This window comes from Typopeltis vanoorti, chromosome 14, assembly GCF_054136105.1.
Source record: "Typopeltis vanoorti isolate ZY-2024b chromosome 14, IOZ_Tvanoo_1.0, whole genome shotgun sequence".
Taxonomy (NCBI): domain Eukaryota; kingdom Metazoa; phylum Arthropoda; class Arachnida; order Uropygi; family Thelyphonidae; genus Typopeltis; species Typopeltis vanoorti.
In genome coordinates, this window is record NC_143562.1 from 93,222,849 (window position 1) to 93,241,404 (window position 18,556).

The 18,556-nt window shown below is 35.9% G+C and overlaps 1 protein-coding gene across 2 annotated transcripts in view; it reads left to right on the forward strand.

The window, feature by feature from the left end:
• Positions 1 to 18,556, forward strand: part of Sou (required for meiotic nuclear division 5 protein souji) — a 280,328-nt gene that overhangs the window by 51,325 nt on the left and 210,447 nt on the right. For both annotated transcript variants that reach the window (XM_090403620.1, XM_090403621.1), the window contains exon 2: positions 1,240 to 1,385. In XM_090403620.1, the coding sequence (XP_090259746.1) occupies positions 1,240 to 1,385 (146 nt within the window). The remainder of the gene's footprint in view (positions 1 to 1,239; positions 1,386 to 18,556) is intronic.

The following is an 18,556-nucleotide window of genomic DNA, read 5'->3' on the forward strand; positions in this document are numbered from 1 at the left end:
CACGAACTTTACAAATGCTGCTATGTATATACATTAAAAAAATTATACATAATTTTTTGTGTGAATCATTTCACTCATGTAGGTTGTAAATCGATCACACATTTGTACTCTGAATGCATTAATGACTAGGTAATATCTGAAAACCTTTATCATGACTATATTTTTTAAAAACCACCTTAGGTCTTCATTAAGCAGAGTGGTGATGGTTTTGCACCAGGTTGTGATTTGTTATTTCATTCACATAGTGGGATTTGTCATGGTTGGATTTGAATTGGGGCTGAAGAGCAGATTACTGTTTAAAATTGTAATTATAATTTTTATTAATATAAAAAAAAAAGTTCATTCCTACCTGAGTGTTCAGTGTACCTCATTCTGTGGGAGGGGGATATTATTATTACTACGTGACACCTCCAAGGAGTCCAAAGACTCATCAAGGGAGGACACCTACTCTACAACTCTCTGTCTCCACCTCTCAATCCACCAATTACAGCAAACCACAAATGCTATCATCTACATCAGGTCTGTCCTTAAGTAATATGAGGGCCGCATTAAAAAAAAAATTATCCGAGGGCTGCATCACAGTGAGTATCTAGTAATTTGGTGAGCAGCAGCAACACAACCTTCAAAGCTGAACAAACGAACAACACTAATTGCACACTAATCATGCGCTCACATTCCCTGTGAGTGCCCAGAGCATGCGCATTGGAACAAAACAGTGTAAGAACACTTCTTTGACACATCTAATATTTGATTAACACGTAGGTATATCAAGATGTAAAAACACCATATAAAATTACCAATATCGAGATTATCAATTAGTGATAGAATTAAAATATCTAATTCGATTAAAATTATTTTATTTTTTCTCTCATGAAAATCAAAATCCACAGGCAGGCCACATAAAATCTCACCACAGGCCGTGCTTTGGACTGCCCTGATCTACATCAATACCATCTAATGTCTACTACCACCACCACTAGTATTTCACAGACAATCACAAATATCCATGCCCACGGCAGGATTCGAACCCGCAACCTTTTGGCTGGAGAGCAGATATGCTAACCAATCAGCCAACCAGGCCAGTGATACATGAATTGAATTATCTGGTTAATATAAGGATGGATACATGAGCAAGTACTGTGGCTTAAATTATGGGTTTAGAAAAAAGAAACTGGAAAAAAAAAACTTGATTATGTTTAAATTCTGCAAGTTAAAAAAAATTTTTTTTTCTTTTTCTAGCTTCATCAGACAATGAAATAACTGCATCACAGGCAATTATTTTGACACAGTGTGCTAAGAAAGTAAAAGATGTAGTGACTGCAATGGCCACTGACCATCGTGATCTTCATGGTACTGTCTCTAAAGTTGGGAAAGCTGTAGATAAAGTATGTATCATAATGTTTTTCAAAATATTATCATTGTTTTGAAAAGTGCAAGTATTCTAATTATTATGAGTGAGTTATTTTTTTGTTTCACAGAACCTGGATGTGAAAAGAAAATTTTAATTCAAATTGATGTACATGACTTTTCATTTATATTGTCTGGGCAATTAATTTTCTGGTTTGTTTATATCTATAACAAGTGAGTTTATATCTGTAACAAGTAGTGGTTTCACACTGAGTGATGAAAATCATCTCTGACATAATGATTTTCAATATCATTCGTGTTACTGTGGAATTTGAACTAATAACCTTTTGGTTGAAGAGTGGGTGTGCTGTCTGATTAGCTTACCAGGTTGGCAAAATAATTATAGTAATTAATCATCATCATTATACTTTTCATTGATTTAGGCCTACATATGGCCTATTCTGACTTCAGAAGTCATTGTTGAAATTCTTTAGAGGATGTCCTGCTTTTCTTTTTCCTAATGGTTTGTAATTTAATACTTGTTTTGGTAATCTTTCTGTTTTCATTCTTTCAACGTGTTCTATCGATTTATGTTTTTATTTCTTTATTTTTTCTATTACTGATTCCTGGTTTAGTTCTTTCATAATTTCTTCATTTCTTTTGTGCTTTATTTCTTTTGTGCTTATACTTTGCATTTTTTCTCATAAACTTCATTTCAGCTGTTATTAATCTTTGTTTGTCTTTTTGTTTTATTGTCCAGATTTCACTTCCATACAATAGGACTGGTAAGGCTAATGTATTGTATGCTTTTAACCTGGTTTGTCTTTGAATTAAATTAGGTCTAAATACAGTTTTAAAATAACAGGTATAAACCTCTTATTTTAAAATATTTTGCAATTTTTAAGTTTATATCTTTTTCATTTTCATATGTAATTATACATCCTAGGTAGTTAAATGAATTCACCTGTTCTAAAATTTTGTTATCGTTACTATTTTAGTTCTTATTGGATTTTGTCCTTTAAAGGCTATCATTTTTGATTTTTCTGTTGATATTATCATTCCATAATCTTTGGCTATTTCATTTAAATTTAAAATATCTTTCTGTAAGTTATCTTCAGAATTTGTAATTATTATTTGATCATCAGCAAAAAAGGAGTATGTTTAAGTTTACAGTAGGAGAAAGTTTAATCCCTTGATGGGAATTTTTATTCCATTTTATTATTATTTCATTTAAATAAATATTAAAAATAGTTGCTAAAAGGGTACATCCTTGTTGGACTCCTTGATTTATCTCTCGAATATGATAGTTCATAATTTAATCTTATTTGTATTTGGTTATTTTCATATATACTTATGATAGCTTTTATAATATTATTTGTTATTTGTTTTCCTCCCTCCTTTCACTAATTAGGCCTAATGGCCCATTACTTTTGTATTAGGCATGGCCTATTATGATTTGAAACCGCAACTGCTTCAAGGATAAGGTGCCTTATGCCTCCCAGTATGTCCTATGTCTGTAGATGCATGTGTTCACAGGTTCGGTTTGCCTGTTCTGGGGGACAAAAAACCAGAGTTTCTGAGTGAAAAACACCCACTACTGCTGTATGAAACTAGCTAACTCACTTTTCATCAAAGAGACCAGATAAAGGTTCCTCACATCTTGGACGGGAATCAAACCTAGGTCTTTCCTACCAAAGGGCTTTATCTTGTCCGACTGAGCTATGGAATTTGGTATTTGTCTTTCTTTTAATCTGTCAAATAAAATACTTCTTTTAACTTTAGCAATGCTTTTTGGAAGTCAATAAATGTAATATGTATTTCTAAATTGTATTCTCTTCTTTTCTCTATTATCAGTTTTAGGCAAAAGGCAGGGTCTATACATGATCATCATTTTTAATCCATTTTGTACTTCTAAGTATAGATAAAATAGATTTTATTTAAAACAAATAAGAGTCTTTCTTTAAACCTTATTTCTGCATATTTATATAATTCTGAACCTATAGTAATGCAGCGGTAATATTTCAAGAGGCAGTTTGACATGGTAATCCATTCAAGAATGGTTAAGTGAGAATTTGGTTATTTGCATGCTGCATAATTGAGAGATCACTGTAATTAAAACCCTTGTTTACATTTAGTCAGAATGTTGCTGACTATGTTGATAACATAAGAGTTCAACTGTGAACCAGAATGTAGATGGTACTAGTGACTTGAGAGTGGTAAGTTCTGTGCTGTTCAGCTGAGGTAGAGGCCAACAAGATATGTAATGGCAGGATGTAATTTGCTATGAACAAAGGGATGAGTGATTATGAATGTGTTGGCTAATTTCCTCAGTGGATACAATTTGAGTAATTGTTACAGGTAATATGAGGACATAAATACAGAAGAAGAAGAAAGAAAAAAATGATCATGTAAATGAACTTTTCAGTCCCCTCCCTCCCGAAGTGGCGGAGACTGAAAAGTTCTAATAAACACCTAGAACCAGTACAGTGACGAGGGTATGAAGCACCTGTGGCAAGTGTCTAACTTATGCCTCCTAACCCAAAAATGACAAAAATTTTGAAAAATTTAAATGTAACAAGTTAAATTTTACTAAATGCAATATGTTAAATATTTACTATTAACCCCCATCAAAATGAGTTGCAGTGTCCAGCATATTAAAAAATATGAATGTGAACAGAGCATTGGGACTGAATGGCATATTAGCCCATGTACTACATGAATGTGCAAGAGAATTGGCATTGTCTCTGGTGAAGTTGTTCAATCTAAGTCTCATCTCTGGCAGAGTTCCAAGGCAGTGGAAAGAGGTTAAGAGGATAAGACCACCATTGCATAAAGGTGGTCTAAGACAGAGGTAGCCAACTACAGACCAATTAATATATCGAGAGTGATTGTTGAAGTAGTGGAAAAGTTGGTGAATGGTAAAATATAACAGTATGTGGATAGGGATGTGATACTCTATAGTGGGCAGCATGGCTTTGTAATGGATAGGTCCTGGCTTAGTAAGTTATTCACATTTTATAATAAAATGACAGCAGAATTGGATAAAGGTAATGGCTCTACCATGATGCTGCTCGACTTTGCCAAGGCATTTGATAGAATACCACATGGAAAACTATTACAAAAACTGGAGAGGATGGGAATGGATATGAGGCTAGTAGCATGGAAAGAGAGATGGTGGATGGACAGACACCAGAGAGTAGTATATGGTGGTGGAGTCTAGGAGAATGATGGTGACTAGTGGAGTACTTCAGGGTTTGGTACTAAGGCCACTACTCTTTAATTTGTATATCAATGATATAGGGAAAGATTTAAGAGGAGATTATTCAGTTGTTTGCAGGTGATGCAAAGCTGGGAAGAGCAATAGTTGATAAAGGTGATGTAGATATCCTGAAGGATGATTTAAATAAATTGGCATTGTGGGCAAAGGATAATGATTATGAATTTAATGTTGCAAAATGTAAGGTTATGCACTTTGGGTTGAAAAGGTTGCAAATAGTGTATCATATTGAAGGTATTGGTTTGCAGGAAATTGATGAGGGTAGGGACTTGGGGATAATGGTGGACAGAGTTAAAGTTCAGAGGGCATATTGCAATAGTTGGTAAAATAGTTCAATGAATTACTTGGATGTTGAAAATCACGCTAACAAGTAAAGATAAGGAAGTTATTATCCATCTTTATTAGGCTATGATTAAGCCACATCTTGACTACTGCACGCAGATTTGGCCACCTGGGTTTCTTGGGGACTAGGAGTTGGTCAAAAAGATTCAGAGATGAGTTACAATCTCTGTGGAATGGTCACTCATCAACCTCTCCTCGTAGGAATACTACCTATGAGGATATGTTGAAGGTTTATGGGTTACAAAGTTTAGGTGATAGGTAGAAAAGAGGAGACATGATAGATACTTTTAAGATATTAAAGGGGTTTTATAAAATTGATGCAAGTGGAATTTTTCGATGCATGACAAATAGAGAACTGGGACCATCCGTGGAAGTTGTGTAAGAGTGTGGTTGCAGACGAGATTTTTTGCATGGAGAGTTATGAGTAAGTAGAATGGATTGCCAGAATTGGTTGCGAGTTCCCTTATAGTGAATGGATTCAAGGAGAAGTACGGTAGGATTTGTATGGATGATGGTTGATTTGAGTCTCCCGCGATGAGTCTCTGGACTCCATGAAGATGCTGTAAATAATAATAATAATATAAGTTGCTTTAAAGATATCAAGAAATTATATACCTGGTTTTAATCCTTATCCCAAGGGTTAAAACCAAGGAATCGAAATAATGTTTTGCACGTGAAATATATTTACACGGTAATTCATGAGCTATATAAAGGCTAATGACTTCATATCGTTTGCCTTAGTATGTATCCCATAATGCAAAGCACCCCCACCTTTTGGACGTGTATAATGCATAATGGGAAGGGCCAATACCCAGACCAGTTTCAACCTTTATTGAGGTATCATCAGTGGGAGGCAGATCCGGGAGAGATAGCAAAGTTGAAGTAATGCAGAAGTCATATATATCTCATATACAAGTAGCCAATATGTGCTCGACCTTATTAATAAAAATCTCTGGATGAGAGAAAGATGTACAAAGTTTTTTAGCTGGAGTTTGTTATACGTTAAAGATATCAAGAAATTATATACTTAGTTTTAATCCTTGTCAAGGTAAAACACTTTCTGCATCTTTCTCTCATCCAGAAATTTTTATTAATAAAGTCAAGTACCTTTTGGCTACTTGTATATGAGATATATATGACTTCTGCATTACTTCAACCTTATATCTGTCCCTGGTCTGGCTCCCACTGATGAGACCTCAATAAAGGTCGAAAAAATTGGTCTGGGTAGTGGCCCTTCCCATTATACACATTTGAAATTGTGTATGTCATTATGGGATACACACTAAGGCAAGTGATATGAAGTCATTAGCCTCTATATACAAGTAGCTTACATGCAAAACATTGTTTTTCTTCCTTGGGATAAGGATTAATACCAAGTATATAATTTCTTGGTATCTTTAATGTATAATAAACCCAAGGTAAACAAACTTTCTCCATCTGTCTCTCATCCAGAGATTTTTATTAATAAGGACAAGCACACCTTTTGGCTACTTGTATATGAGATGTATATGACTTCTGCATTACTTTAACCTTGGTATCTCTCTCTCTCCCCCCCTGGTCTGGTTCCCACGTTTGGGTCTGCCTCCCATGCTGGATATGAGAGGCTCTGCTTGGGGTAGGTTTTGCCTGTCTCTGAGTAAGTAGAGCCATCGCTGAGATTATGGCTCTGTCTGGTGGTGGGGTGAGCTTGCCACTGGGTAGAGCCAACGCTGAGAAATTCTTTTTGGTGACGGGGTGAGCCTGTCACTGAGTGGAACAAAGCTGAGTTGGGCGATCTTTCGGGATCGTCTAATTTTTAGAGAGGTCTTTACTTAAATACACCTCAACAAAGGTCAAAATCGGACTGGATAGTGGCCCTTCCCATTATGCATAGCATTATACACATCCAAAAGAGTGGGTGTGCTTTGCATTACAGGATACATACTAAGGTAAGTGATATGAAGTTATTAGTCTCTATATTGAAGTAGCTCAGACATGAATATATTTCATGTGCAAAACATTGTTTTCCTTCCTTGTGATTAAAACCGAGTATATAATTTCTTGGTATCTTTAATGTATAATAAACCAGGGTAAAAAACTTTCCACACAAGTTAATAACTTAACACATATAAAACCAACAGTAATAACTTTAATGAATTAAAAGTACAAATATTTTGTACTGAAAGTAACAGGTGTAGAACAAACAGTTAAAGGAATGGAATGCGAAGTACAGAAGAGTCGATGGATGACCAATTAAATCGTTGCTGCATGCCAGAAGATTAATTAAAATAATATTAAATAATTCTTTAAAGATAACTTAAATATAAAGAGCCAATAGGCTTCATTTCAGCGATATAAACATTAGAAATGTGGTAAGTTCCTCTTCAGCATGTGGCTGAATAGTTATGTCGATGATGTCTAGCAAAGACATCATAGACATAAAGAAACCAAAGAGAGGGTTGGAGATGAATGGATGAAAACAAGGTGTCTTCCAGATGTTTCAAAAAATAGTTTGCCAAAGGTGGAGACAGAGGGCTACCCATGGCAGTACCTTCAACTTGTTTGTAGATCTTGTTTCTCCAGTTGAAATATCCTGAATGTATGACAGATTCAAAAAGATATTTCAGCTGGAGAAATTGAATTTGTCATACATTCAATGAATAATGTATAATGAATTATACATATATTATACATGAATTATACATTACAAGAATAATGAACAATGAATATTAATTAATGAATAATTAAAGAATACCTTTTGAATGTGTCATACATTCAGGATATTTCAGCTGGAGAAACAAGATCTAGAACAAGTTGAAGGTACTGCCATGGGTAGCCCTCTGTTTCCGCCTTTGGCAAACTATTTTTTGAAACATTTGGAAGACACCTTGTTTTCATCCCCAACCCTCTCTTTGGTTTCGTTATGTCGATGATGTCTTTGTTATTTGGCCACATGCTTAAGAGGAACTTACCACATTTCTACAATAGATGAATAGCCTTCACCCATGCATTCAGTTCACCATGGAAAAAGAAAATTCTGGTAGTTTACCATTCTTGGACATCCTCCGTACACTCACATCCTCTGGTACTTTGTTTACAAGTGTCTATCGAAAACCTACCTTTACTGGCAGCTACATTCATCAAAAGTCTGCTCATCACACCTCTCAAAAAATCGGCATTATGAAATCTTTAATTATTAGAGCACATAAAGTGTGCTCCTCTCCTTTAAGCTTACAACAAGAACTTTTCACTGTAAAAAAGTTAATAGAACCTAATGGTTACAACCCTAATCAAATCCAGCAGATAATTGACTATTATGTCCCAACACCTCAGGATTCTTCAACAGACCACAGAGTTCCAATCCCTTACATTTCAGGCATATCAGAACATATTGGCAGAATTTTGAAGAAGTATCATCTTATTCCTACATATTTTCCCATCAACAAAATTTCTCACTTTTTGCCATCTAGAAATGACAAACTGGCACCTCTATCATTAGTTGGTGTTTACCAGATAACTTTTTGCCATCTAAAAATGACAAACTACCTCTATTATTAGCTGATGTTTACCAGATACCATGTGAATGTAACTTATCATACTTTGGACAAACAGGCCGTTCTGTGGAAAAAAAGAATGAAGGAACATCAGTATTATATCGAATACATGAAACCTCATAAGTCTGGTCTAGCACAACATAGCATTGACACTAATCATAATATCCAGTGGGATAAAGCTTGTCTTCTCCACAGATGCAGGTTTAAATATGAATGCCTTTTAAAGAAAGTTGTGAAGCCCTTTTGCATCGACCGAATTTGAATCGAAATGACTGTTTCTCTCTTCCAAAAGTTTGGAACATTCTTATCTTATGCAACCATCAATGAAATAATTATCTTTAAAGAATTATTTAATATTATTTTAATTAATCTTCTGGCACTAGGCAACAATTTGATTGGTGATCCACCGACTGTTCTGTGCTTTGTATTCCATTCCTTTAACTGTTTGTTCTACACTGATGATGTACTGTTACTTTCGGTACAAAAGATTTCTACTTTTAATTCATTAAAGTTATTACTGTTAGTTTTATACAAAGTACAGAAGAGTCGATGGATCACCAATTAAATTGTTGCTGCGTGCCAGAAGATTAATTAAAATAAATTAAATAATTCTTTAGAGATAACTTAAATATAAAGAGCTGCTTCATTTCAGCGATATAAACATTATTTAAATTAAGGGGATATTAAATCCCACATTGTTTTAAAACCGAATAAGAAACTCTAAGATTGGAATCCGAGAGTTTCATGCCGAACATAGTATAGTAAACTATAAAAGTATCGGCGACTACTAGCATGAGCTAATTCACATAGTCCAAGTACGTAGTACAAACTCGGGCAACTCATAGCAAAGGTGGCAAAGTTCTGATCGCTATTCTTGGTATTGTTAAGTTATTAATTTATTATGCCAAGGTACCTCCAAAGATTTCTACATAAGTTGCTTTAGTATAATTTTTGTGTTTTGTGCTTATCAGAAGATTTTGGCCCACCCTCGTATATGTTGAACTTCAGGGAATTTAGGATACAGATTGAAACATTACCACATTGCCAGGTATTGCAGAACATAAGTCATTGGTGTTCAGAAAGCATTCAAGATATGCTTGGTGAAAGCAGTATTTGACCACATTCTTGGAAGAATAAATTGAAGTTTGAGTGAAATGGATGAATTATCTTCTTAAACAGGAATTCCACACAAAAGAAGAAAAGTATGTGGAGGAACTTGTAGGAGAAGAGGAATGATCAATACTTGAGTGCTAGAAACCACAGGCTGGGGTGTGGCATGAATAGTACTCAATGTAAAAACCAGATTATAAGTAACATTTAGCAGCATGACAAAAGAAATCCTAAAGAGCTCCATTGTTATATAATGATAAAAAAAGGGATTGAGGAAAAATAACTACAGAATGCAGATGACAGGAGGATGATAGTTGCAGAAGAAATAGCATAGCTTCAGTTACCATTTTGATTGAGACTAACTAGGGTATTCAGGATAGAAATAACATGTTACATGATACTTTTGTTGAACCGATGGAAGATAGAGAGGTGGGGACTAGAGCTGTTGCAAAATTTTAATACAGCCATAGCAGCTGGATTAGATATGATTTCAGCATGTGTATTAAGAGAATGTGCACTTGGATTGGAAAAGTTTTTGACCTAACTGTTCTGTTGTAGTCTTAACACACGCAGGATGCCCAAAGGAATGGACTGTCAGAATATGCTGTTGATATAGCGTATCTGGAATTGATATGCTATAGCATCAGCACAGCAGTGTGTGTTGTAATATGTATTTGTTTAGTCTTAATTTTTCTCTAATTTTACATTAAAGCTACAGCTAAGTTGTATGAGGGAATTGTATACTCCATGATAATGCTTGAATTTACTAAGATATTTGAACTGGAATATCACATCGAAGATTATTTTATAATATGCCATATTGTATAATGCCATTCAAATGGGAATGTAAATATGCAAATATTAGAGAAAAGTGAAAGAGCTTGAAGATAAGAACAAGATGGTAGTAAAATCTGAAGAAAATGTTGATTAACTCAGCCAAGGAAGCATATAGTGAGATAATTGTCTTTAAGAATTAGAAAAATCAGAGCTGCATGTAGTAAAGAAGTTAAAAAAAACAATTCTGGAAATAAAGAAATCATATTGAATTCTTGGCAAGTTGGTTTACATGCTTTTAGAGAATATAGAGGGATTCATTAGCTAGCTGTTGACCATTTTATTTTTGTTCCGTTATCATTTGTTGCCTTCTACGAAATGACAATTCTGATGAATTTTTGTGTTCACTCTTTCCACAGATCATCTGTCACTACACTTGGCTGGCCACTGCATTCTTCATCGTTAATATTGTTGCACCCTTCTTTAAACAAACAACACCAGTGTCTAACCTTATTGTCACTCATAAATAGGCCCGTAAACTTTATACAGTTTACGGGCCTATTTATGAGTGAATAAACTGTTTTTATCACTATTATTGTCACTGTTTTTTGCCAACAAAAACCATATCACACCATGAACCTCACAACTGGTGGAATTTTTTATTACAGCACTCATTATAAATTATTTGTAGAAGACAAATAATAGCAGAACGAAAATGGGCAACATCTAGCTAATCAGTCACTCTATACTACCCCACATGTGTAAATCTTCTCCGGTATCTTATTTAGCAGTAAATTCTAATTGGACTTTACTTTCTGGGACATACCTTGTGTGTCCCAGAAAGTAATGCCATTCAAATGGGACATACATTCCCATTTGAATGGCATTACACAAAATGCATGTTATAAAATAATCTTCCATTTGATATTCCGGTAGTATCTAGTATATGTGATATCTAGTAGTCTATCTAGATTTTGCAAATGCTTTTGGAAGATTACACCATGTCAAGTTTGCATTTAAATTAAGGCAGATGATTTGGATAATAGATTAATGAGATAGATAGAAGTTGACTGTCTGATAAGTTGCAGTGAATTGTGTACTGGGGAACAATTTGCCATAAAAGGAAAGTCGCTAGTTGTGTTCTTCAGTCTATCTACAGGGTGTTCAGGATAAATTTGACAGTTTCGTAAGGAAAAAGAAAATCTTCTTTGTATCTATTAAATTTAATGAATTGACAAAAAAACATTACAGGCAGAGTTAATTACAATACTATCAACAAGATTTACTCAAAATAACCACCATTAGCATCGATCACAGCTTCAATTCTGCTTCGGAACCTCGAACAAGCTGATGCTACAGTCTCCCTGGGAAGGGCCGCAAAAACTGTTTTAATTTTATCCATTAACTGGGCTTTTGTATTACTGGAAGTGCGATTGGTGTCTTTTTCAACTGCGCCCCATACAAAATAATCCATGGGGTTAAGGTCTGGGGAGTTTGGACTGGTGAAGTCGTAGAAATTTTCAGACAACCATTTTTGACTTTTCCCAGAGGTGTGGCAAGGGGCCGAATCCTGCTGCCATACATACGGCCTACCATTGGCTACCCTTGTTATCCAGGGCTTGACTACAGTTAGCAACTCCACGAACAAAGCCCGAATTCCAATGCCAGGGTTCTTCAACACCTGTTCCTGCAGATTTGCGAGGAATTCTGCTGTACGAACGCAATCAGATCGTCTGCTAGGGATCTTTCTTCTTGCTACATCCTCGTAGTCACCATTGCAAGTCTCTAGTTCATGCCTGATTGTTTTTACTGTATTCAGGGAGCATTGGGCAGCAGTCGTAATATCCTTATTTTGATGGCGGGCACGAATCATCATGATACAAGTTATTCTCTTCCATGATTCAGGTGGGTTCCAGCTATCCATCCTTTCTGACATCTTGTATATGAATGAAGAAGGGTCCAAACTTTTAAATGAAGAGAAGTGTGTGTTAATACATGTAACTTACGGAAAAATATAATTAATTATAAATATGTCAAATTTATCCCGAACATCCTGTATATGTTCACTGGGCACCCACAGGTGCCGTATGGTCACTCCGATGCTCGGTGATGTGCCACACCAGGCTTCGCCATGTGGTCCTGTTATTTGCTTTTTTGGAGGCTTCAACTTTCTGAAGATCAGTCACTCCACACATACACCATCCATCCATCCATCTCATTTATGGTCTACCCCCGTTTTTCGCCAGGAACTTTACCTTCTATTACTGTTCTGAGAAGTCCCTCCCCCCCTCTATCCTTTCAATGTGTCCAAAATATTTTAACTTTCTTCTTTCAATATCCTTAAGGAGCCTTAAAGTTCTACCGATCTTTTCTAACACCCATTTATTTGTATGCCTTTCAGTATATGATATCCTCAACAGCCTTCTGTAACACCACATCTAAAAGCAGATATCCATTTCTTATCTGACTTCTTTAGGTTCCAAGTTCTTTGTGTTCTTTAGTGGGTTTGCTTTTTAGTGCTATGTTTGTATGTTAGTGATACTGGATGCAGTTTAACTAGGGATATGCAGTTGTGCAGATGAAGGAAAGTTAGGAAGAGCTATGAAATTGATGTTGTTACTCTTCAGAAAAATTTGAATAGATCCTTTATGTTGTAGATGACTGGATGATCATGTTAGTGTTTTGATTCAAGTTTGACAGCAAGGTTGGCCTGGTGTGTATTAAATTAATGGGTATATAAGGAGGAAGGTAGAGGAGGTAAGGGAACTGAAGGTGATAGTAGACAAGGACCTGAAATTTTGGGATCATATTTTGAGCACTGTGATGGTAGTAGAATAGATTATATCAGTGATAAAGAGGACATTGATGTGTAGGAATTGAAGTTATAGTTTCATTGTATGAAGCTTTGGTTGAGCTGCATTTAGACTGTACGTACAGTATTTATTCACCTCGTTTTTGAAGCGATTAGGAGATTTTGGAAAGGGGCTAGGAAGTGACTGTGGTCAGGTCTCTTGGAATGCTATATGAGGACAAACTAATGAAATTATGCAAAGCCTATGAATAGGAGCAGGGATAATATGAAGAAGACATAAATTGATGTAGAGTTGATACAAAGTAGCATAAAGGTAGTTAAATAATAGGAGGGTGTGTGTGAGTGTATTAATACTAGGTTTTTTGCTTGTAGAGTGATGGGTGAGTAGAATTTGCATTCTACTCACCCATCACTTTGCAAGATGTCTAAAGCATGGTTAGGTCTAGCTGACATGGCTTTGATATATACATTGCATGGAAAGAAGTCAACAGACTCTCCCATGGGCAAGATAAATCGTGTCATGTAATGAGTCGTGTATGTAGCCAGTATAAATTGGAGAAATATGATGGTCCTAAGTCAGTGCAACCGTGTCTGGGTGAAATGGCTACGATAAGAGAACTGATGGAATTTGAAAGAGGTGTTGTGATAGGATGTCATGGTGCAGACCTATCTATTTAACAAATTGTTGACAAATTGGGCCATACTAGGTCAGCAATCTGATACCATACTGAAATGGAAGCATAGGGAGTCAACTGCAAGTGCTACCTGCAATAGACAACCCACCACACTCACTGAAAGTGACTGTAGGATACTATGAATGATAATATGTAAAAAATGTCATTAGTTGGCTGACATGTTGAATTTGAAGCATCAAATGGAATACGAATCTGCACCAAAACATTCAGAACCAGGACTTACAACATGAATTTCCATTGTAGGACTGCAATATGCAAACCTAACATTACTCGAAACAACATGCAGCATCATCTTCAGTGGTGCAAAGAGCGTGTACGGTGGGACGTGGAAGCTTGAAAAGCTGTGGTACAGGATGACGAATCACGCTATACCCTCTACTGAGCAGATGGATGGGTTTAGGTATGGCGGATGCCTGATGAACATCTCTTACCAGTGTGTGTAACCCCAGCTATGAAATTCAGGGATGGCAGTGTGATAGTATGTTCCTGTTTTTCCTGGTTTGTCCTTAGATCTCTGTAATCCCCCCCCCCCCACACACACACACACACTGAACTCTGAAGTATCTGAACATTCTGGACAATGCAATGCTTCCACTTTGTGTCATTTCTACGGAACTGACCATTGTCTGTTTCAACAAGACATAAGGCTTCTCTTGTAACTGTGTGGTTTGTAGACATGAACATCACCACACTTGACTAGCCTCCACAGAGCCCTGATCTCAACCGTATTCAGCATCTGTAAGATGAACTGAAGCATTGAGCAAGGTCCAGAACCTCATGCCTACAGGAAGAATGGTCCAAAATTCCCACTGATCACTATCGTACAGTTGTGGAAAGTATGCCCCCATAGGATTTCTGCAGTCATCACCACAAAAGGAGGTCCTACATCTTATTAAGGTAGGTGCCATGGTGGTTTATTCCTCATACTATCGTGTTTGTTGACTTCTTTCTAAGTTTATATCCATATAAATCAAATCTTAATAAATCTGGTTGTTTATTGGTAGGTAGCCTATTAAGGCTACCTACCAGCACCCATAGAGGTCATGCCTCTTACAACTTTAGACCTCTAGTTCTAATCTTTCATTATTTTTTATTTTGTGCATGTGTTTGTGTGTTATTACAATTTTATATTGTGTCCCAGGTGATGTCCCTATCATCACAGAGATTGAAGATTGGCTTCATGACTCTTTATTTTAGTAAATACTTTTTTGCACCAACCGAGAGTTCGCTTATGAAAAATGCACCTCTCTGATGTTTCAGGTTCCTTAGTATTGAAAGAGAGTTTTTGCTCTCTTAAGGTTTCTGCCTGGTCTCTGATGAAAGCCAACCAGTTTGAAACAGCTGTCAGGCCAGTGAAATCTTATTAAAATGGACCAGTAGTAGGCAAATATACGGATGCTTGGGCATAGCGAGTTTTTGCTCTCTTAAGGTTTCTGCCTGGTCTCTGATGAAAGCCAACCAGTTTGAAACAGCTGTCAGGCCAGTGAAACCTTATTAAAATGGACCAGTAGTAGGCAAATATACGGATGCTTGGGCATAGCGATTATGTTTCTTATGAGGTCTGGCTAGGGCATCTCGTAAATGCCGGCAAGTGTATTCCTGTAAACTCTTTGGTCAAATTTCATACGAAACTTTTATAGTTTCTGTATTCGGCTTTGAAATAATGCTGGATTTAATATCTACTTGATTTTTATAATTTGTGTTTAATTATTTCATTGTGCTGTTTTCATTCCATTAATGTGATTGTACTTTTCACTTACCAGTTTTCATGTAGCCATAAGCTTAAATAAATAAAATTCCATTAACCACCATACTGGCCTTGATGTGTGTATATATATGTCCATAATTACATGGATGTAAAGTGTCCATTGAAGTCAGTATAACCTTTGGATATTATACAAATAATATGCATATTATTATTATTATTTGTGACACCTCCAAGGAAGCCGAAGACTCATTGAAGGAGGATACCTACTGTACGACTCTATTTCCACCACTACACCGAACCTCTACTACCAATTATCTACATCAGGAGTATCAAACTCAATTGGGCCGCTGGCCATTTACTATAAAAGTATATCTCAAGTGGGCCGCAAAAAATTTCGACTAAAAAAACCTTCACTAATTAGAACCCAAGGGAAGTGAAAGAATGAGTATAAATAAATTGGAAAATTAATAACAAAAATTTTATTTATTCTAAGTCATTACAAGACATAAAATAATAGTATGATGATTATGACAACTAAATAAAAATAAAGAATATTTTTATTATATTTATATTACGGGAATAAAAGGTGTTAGCTAATTTTTTTAAATTAATATTTACAATAGATGGCATTTAAACCAAATTAAACCAAAATTAATTTTATTGTTGCTTTGCATTTGAGTTAGTGAGTGCACTCACACACATCTAACTAAAAGCAATAGTTTTTAGTTAGATACTGTGTTTGCCGGTGCAACATATGATTTTGCTTGAGTCTAAACAGCATGATTAATGTGGGATCTGACATTTGATTCATTAGTTAGTGCCGTGTTTATCCCAGTTGTCTCTAATTGCACTAAAAAAATATATTACACAGACAGCAAATGTTTTCTCTGTACTTTATTTAGTGGTACAATAAAACTACTCGTTTTCCTTGCATCTGCAAATAGCGGCAGTTGGGGAGGGCATGTTGTTTACAGCGGGGAGCAAGTTACCGCCCCGACTTGAAAGTGTTTAAACTTTATTTTCATTTGAGATGTATATGCAAAACTTTAAAATTTTTTTTTTTTCGTTAAGTAAAATCAGGGGCATGTGAGTGATACGTGGGGCGAATTATATTTGAGTAAATACGGTATTTCTGTTTTATTACAAAATGCAACCATCCTTTTATTCATCTTTCCTTGAGGCGTCGTGGACTGCCAGTTTGATACCCCTGATCTACATCAACACCATCTACCTCCACCACAACTAGTATATTTTGTCTGTAAATTGCATGAGTACTGAAGGCCGATTTGTCAGTATATGGGATGAAAAACTGGAGTTTCTGGGAATAAAAAACTCTGCTACCTCCATATGAGATCAGCTAACTCACCTTCAATTGAAAAAGTCCATATAAAGATGCCTTCTGTCATGACGAGAATCGAACTTAGGCCTTTTCCAATCAAAGGGCGCAACATACAGTTGTTCTTCCAGTTACACTACAGATATATGAAGATATATTTTACCCATGTGGCCATTTGAAAATAAACAAACTCTCCCTTAGCTTTTATGGAATTATGTGCTTAATTTGCAACTTCTTACTAATGATAACTTTCACAGTTAACTGTGTTATGTATCTGTTTGATCCAGTTTCTTGTCTAAAAGTGGCATGCATAAGGAAGTAGAAAGCATTCTACAGTCATGTGAAATGTCACATGGCCATAGAATGTTTTATTGCACTCCATTTTAACATTTGCGCTATCCACTTGATATATCATGTTATATGTATATATATATTATGACTTCACACATGAAAGGTCACAGGACCTATAACACTATAGTGCTATGCATCAATAAGTGATTAAGGAAAGGGTAGCTTACTGATATGTTTCTTAAAAAGTTGGAGGTTGTACTCTGTGGAAAAATGGGTAAAGAATAAAGATGAATGGAATGAAGGAAGATAATGAGAAGTTTTTTTGGTATGTGTGAAGTTGAACAGTGTATGATTATTGGCTAGTGACTGCTCTGGATGTTACATGGTTAGAATAAAGTGAAGGAATGGAAGTAGCCAATTTAGAGGAGCAATGCCCATGAAAGTACCTGTAGAAATAGAGCACTTATTGGAAAGTGCCTGAAGGTAGTCTGTGAGTCAAGCATATTACACTCTTCTGAATATAATCAAGAATTCTTAGGGCAGTCTTGAGTGTTCCACTTCAAATGTGGGAACAATATTCCAAGGTTGGTTAGATCTGAAATTTATAAAGTGTTAGGAGTTGAGCAGAAGGGAAGTAATATTTTGAACAGAAAAGAAGATCAAACTTTTTAGAGGCTGTGGAGGCAATATGTTGGTGCGAAGATAAACTGGATGTGACAGTCAACCCAAGAAGAGAAACTGATCTTTAAAAGAAATGAAAACATTATCACAAGTAAGAGGAAGTGAGGTAGGATCTATCTTGCAGGTAATATGGCAGACTTGAGGTTTTTTTTTTTTTTTTTTTAACATTGAAATTTATTAAGTTGTCTTCACCTCACAGTGTATCTTGAATGAGGAAGAGAAATGAAGGGTACTGTCATCAGTAAATGAATAGAATTTGAAGTCAGAGAGAGAAGGTCATTGATGTAAAGGAAGAGTGTGGGTGAGAGTATAGAATTCTGGATGATTCAGCATTGATGGAGAAATCTGATGAGAGGAAGCCATGCAGTGAATGACCACTGAGGAAGCTGGCAATCCAATCACAAGAGTGCAGGACGGAGGCTATAAGATGGTAGCTCGTTTAGGAGACCTCGATGACAGACACGAATGAATGCCTTTGAAATATCAAGAGTGATAACATGGGTTTCTTCAAATCTTTCCATGGCCTATGTCCAGTGATGGGTGAGATTAGCTACGAGGTCAGTTGTTGAATGAGAATGGCAGAATCCATATTGGTAATTGCTAATTAACTGTTGAGAGCTCCAGGTAATGAAGAAGCTGGTTGTTGATAA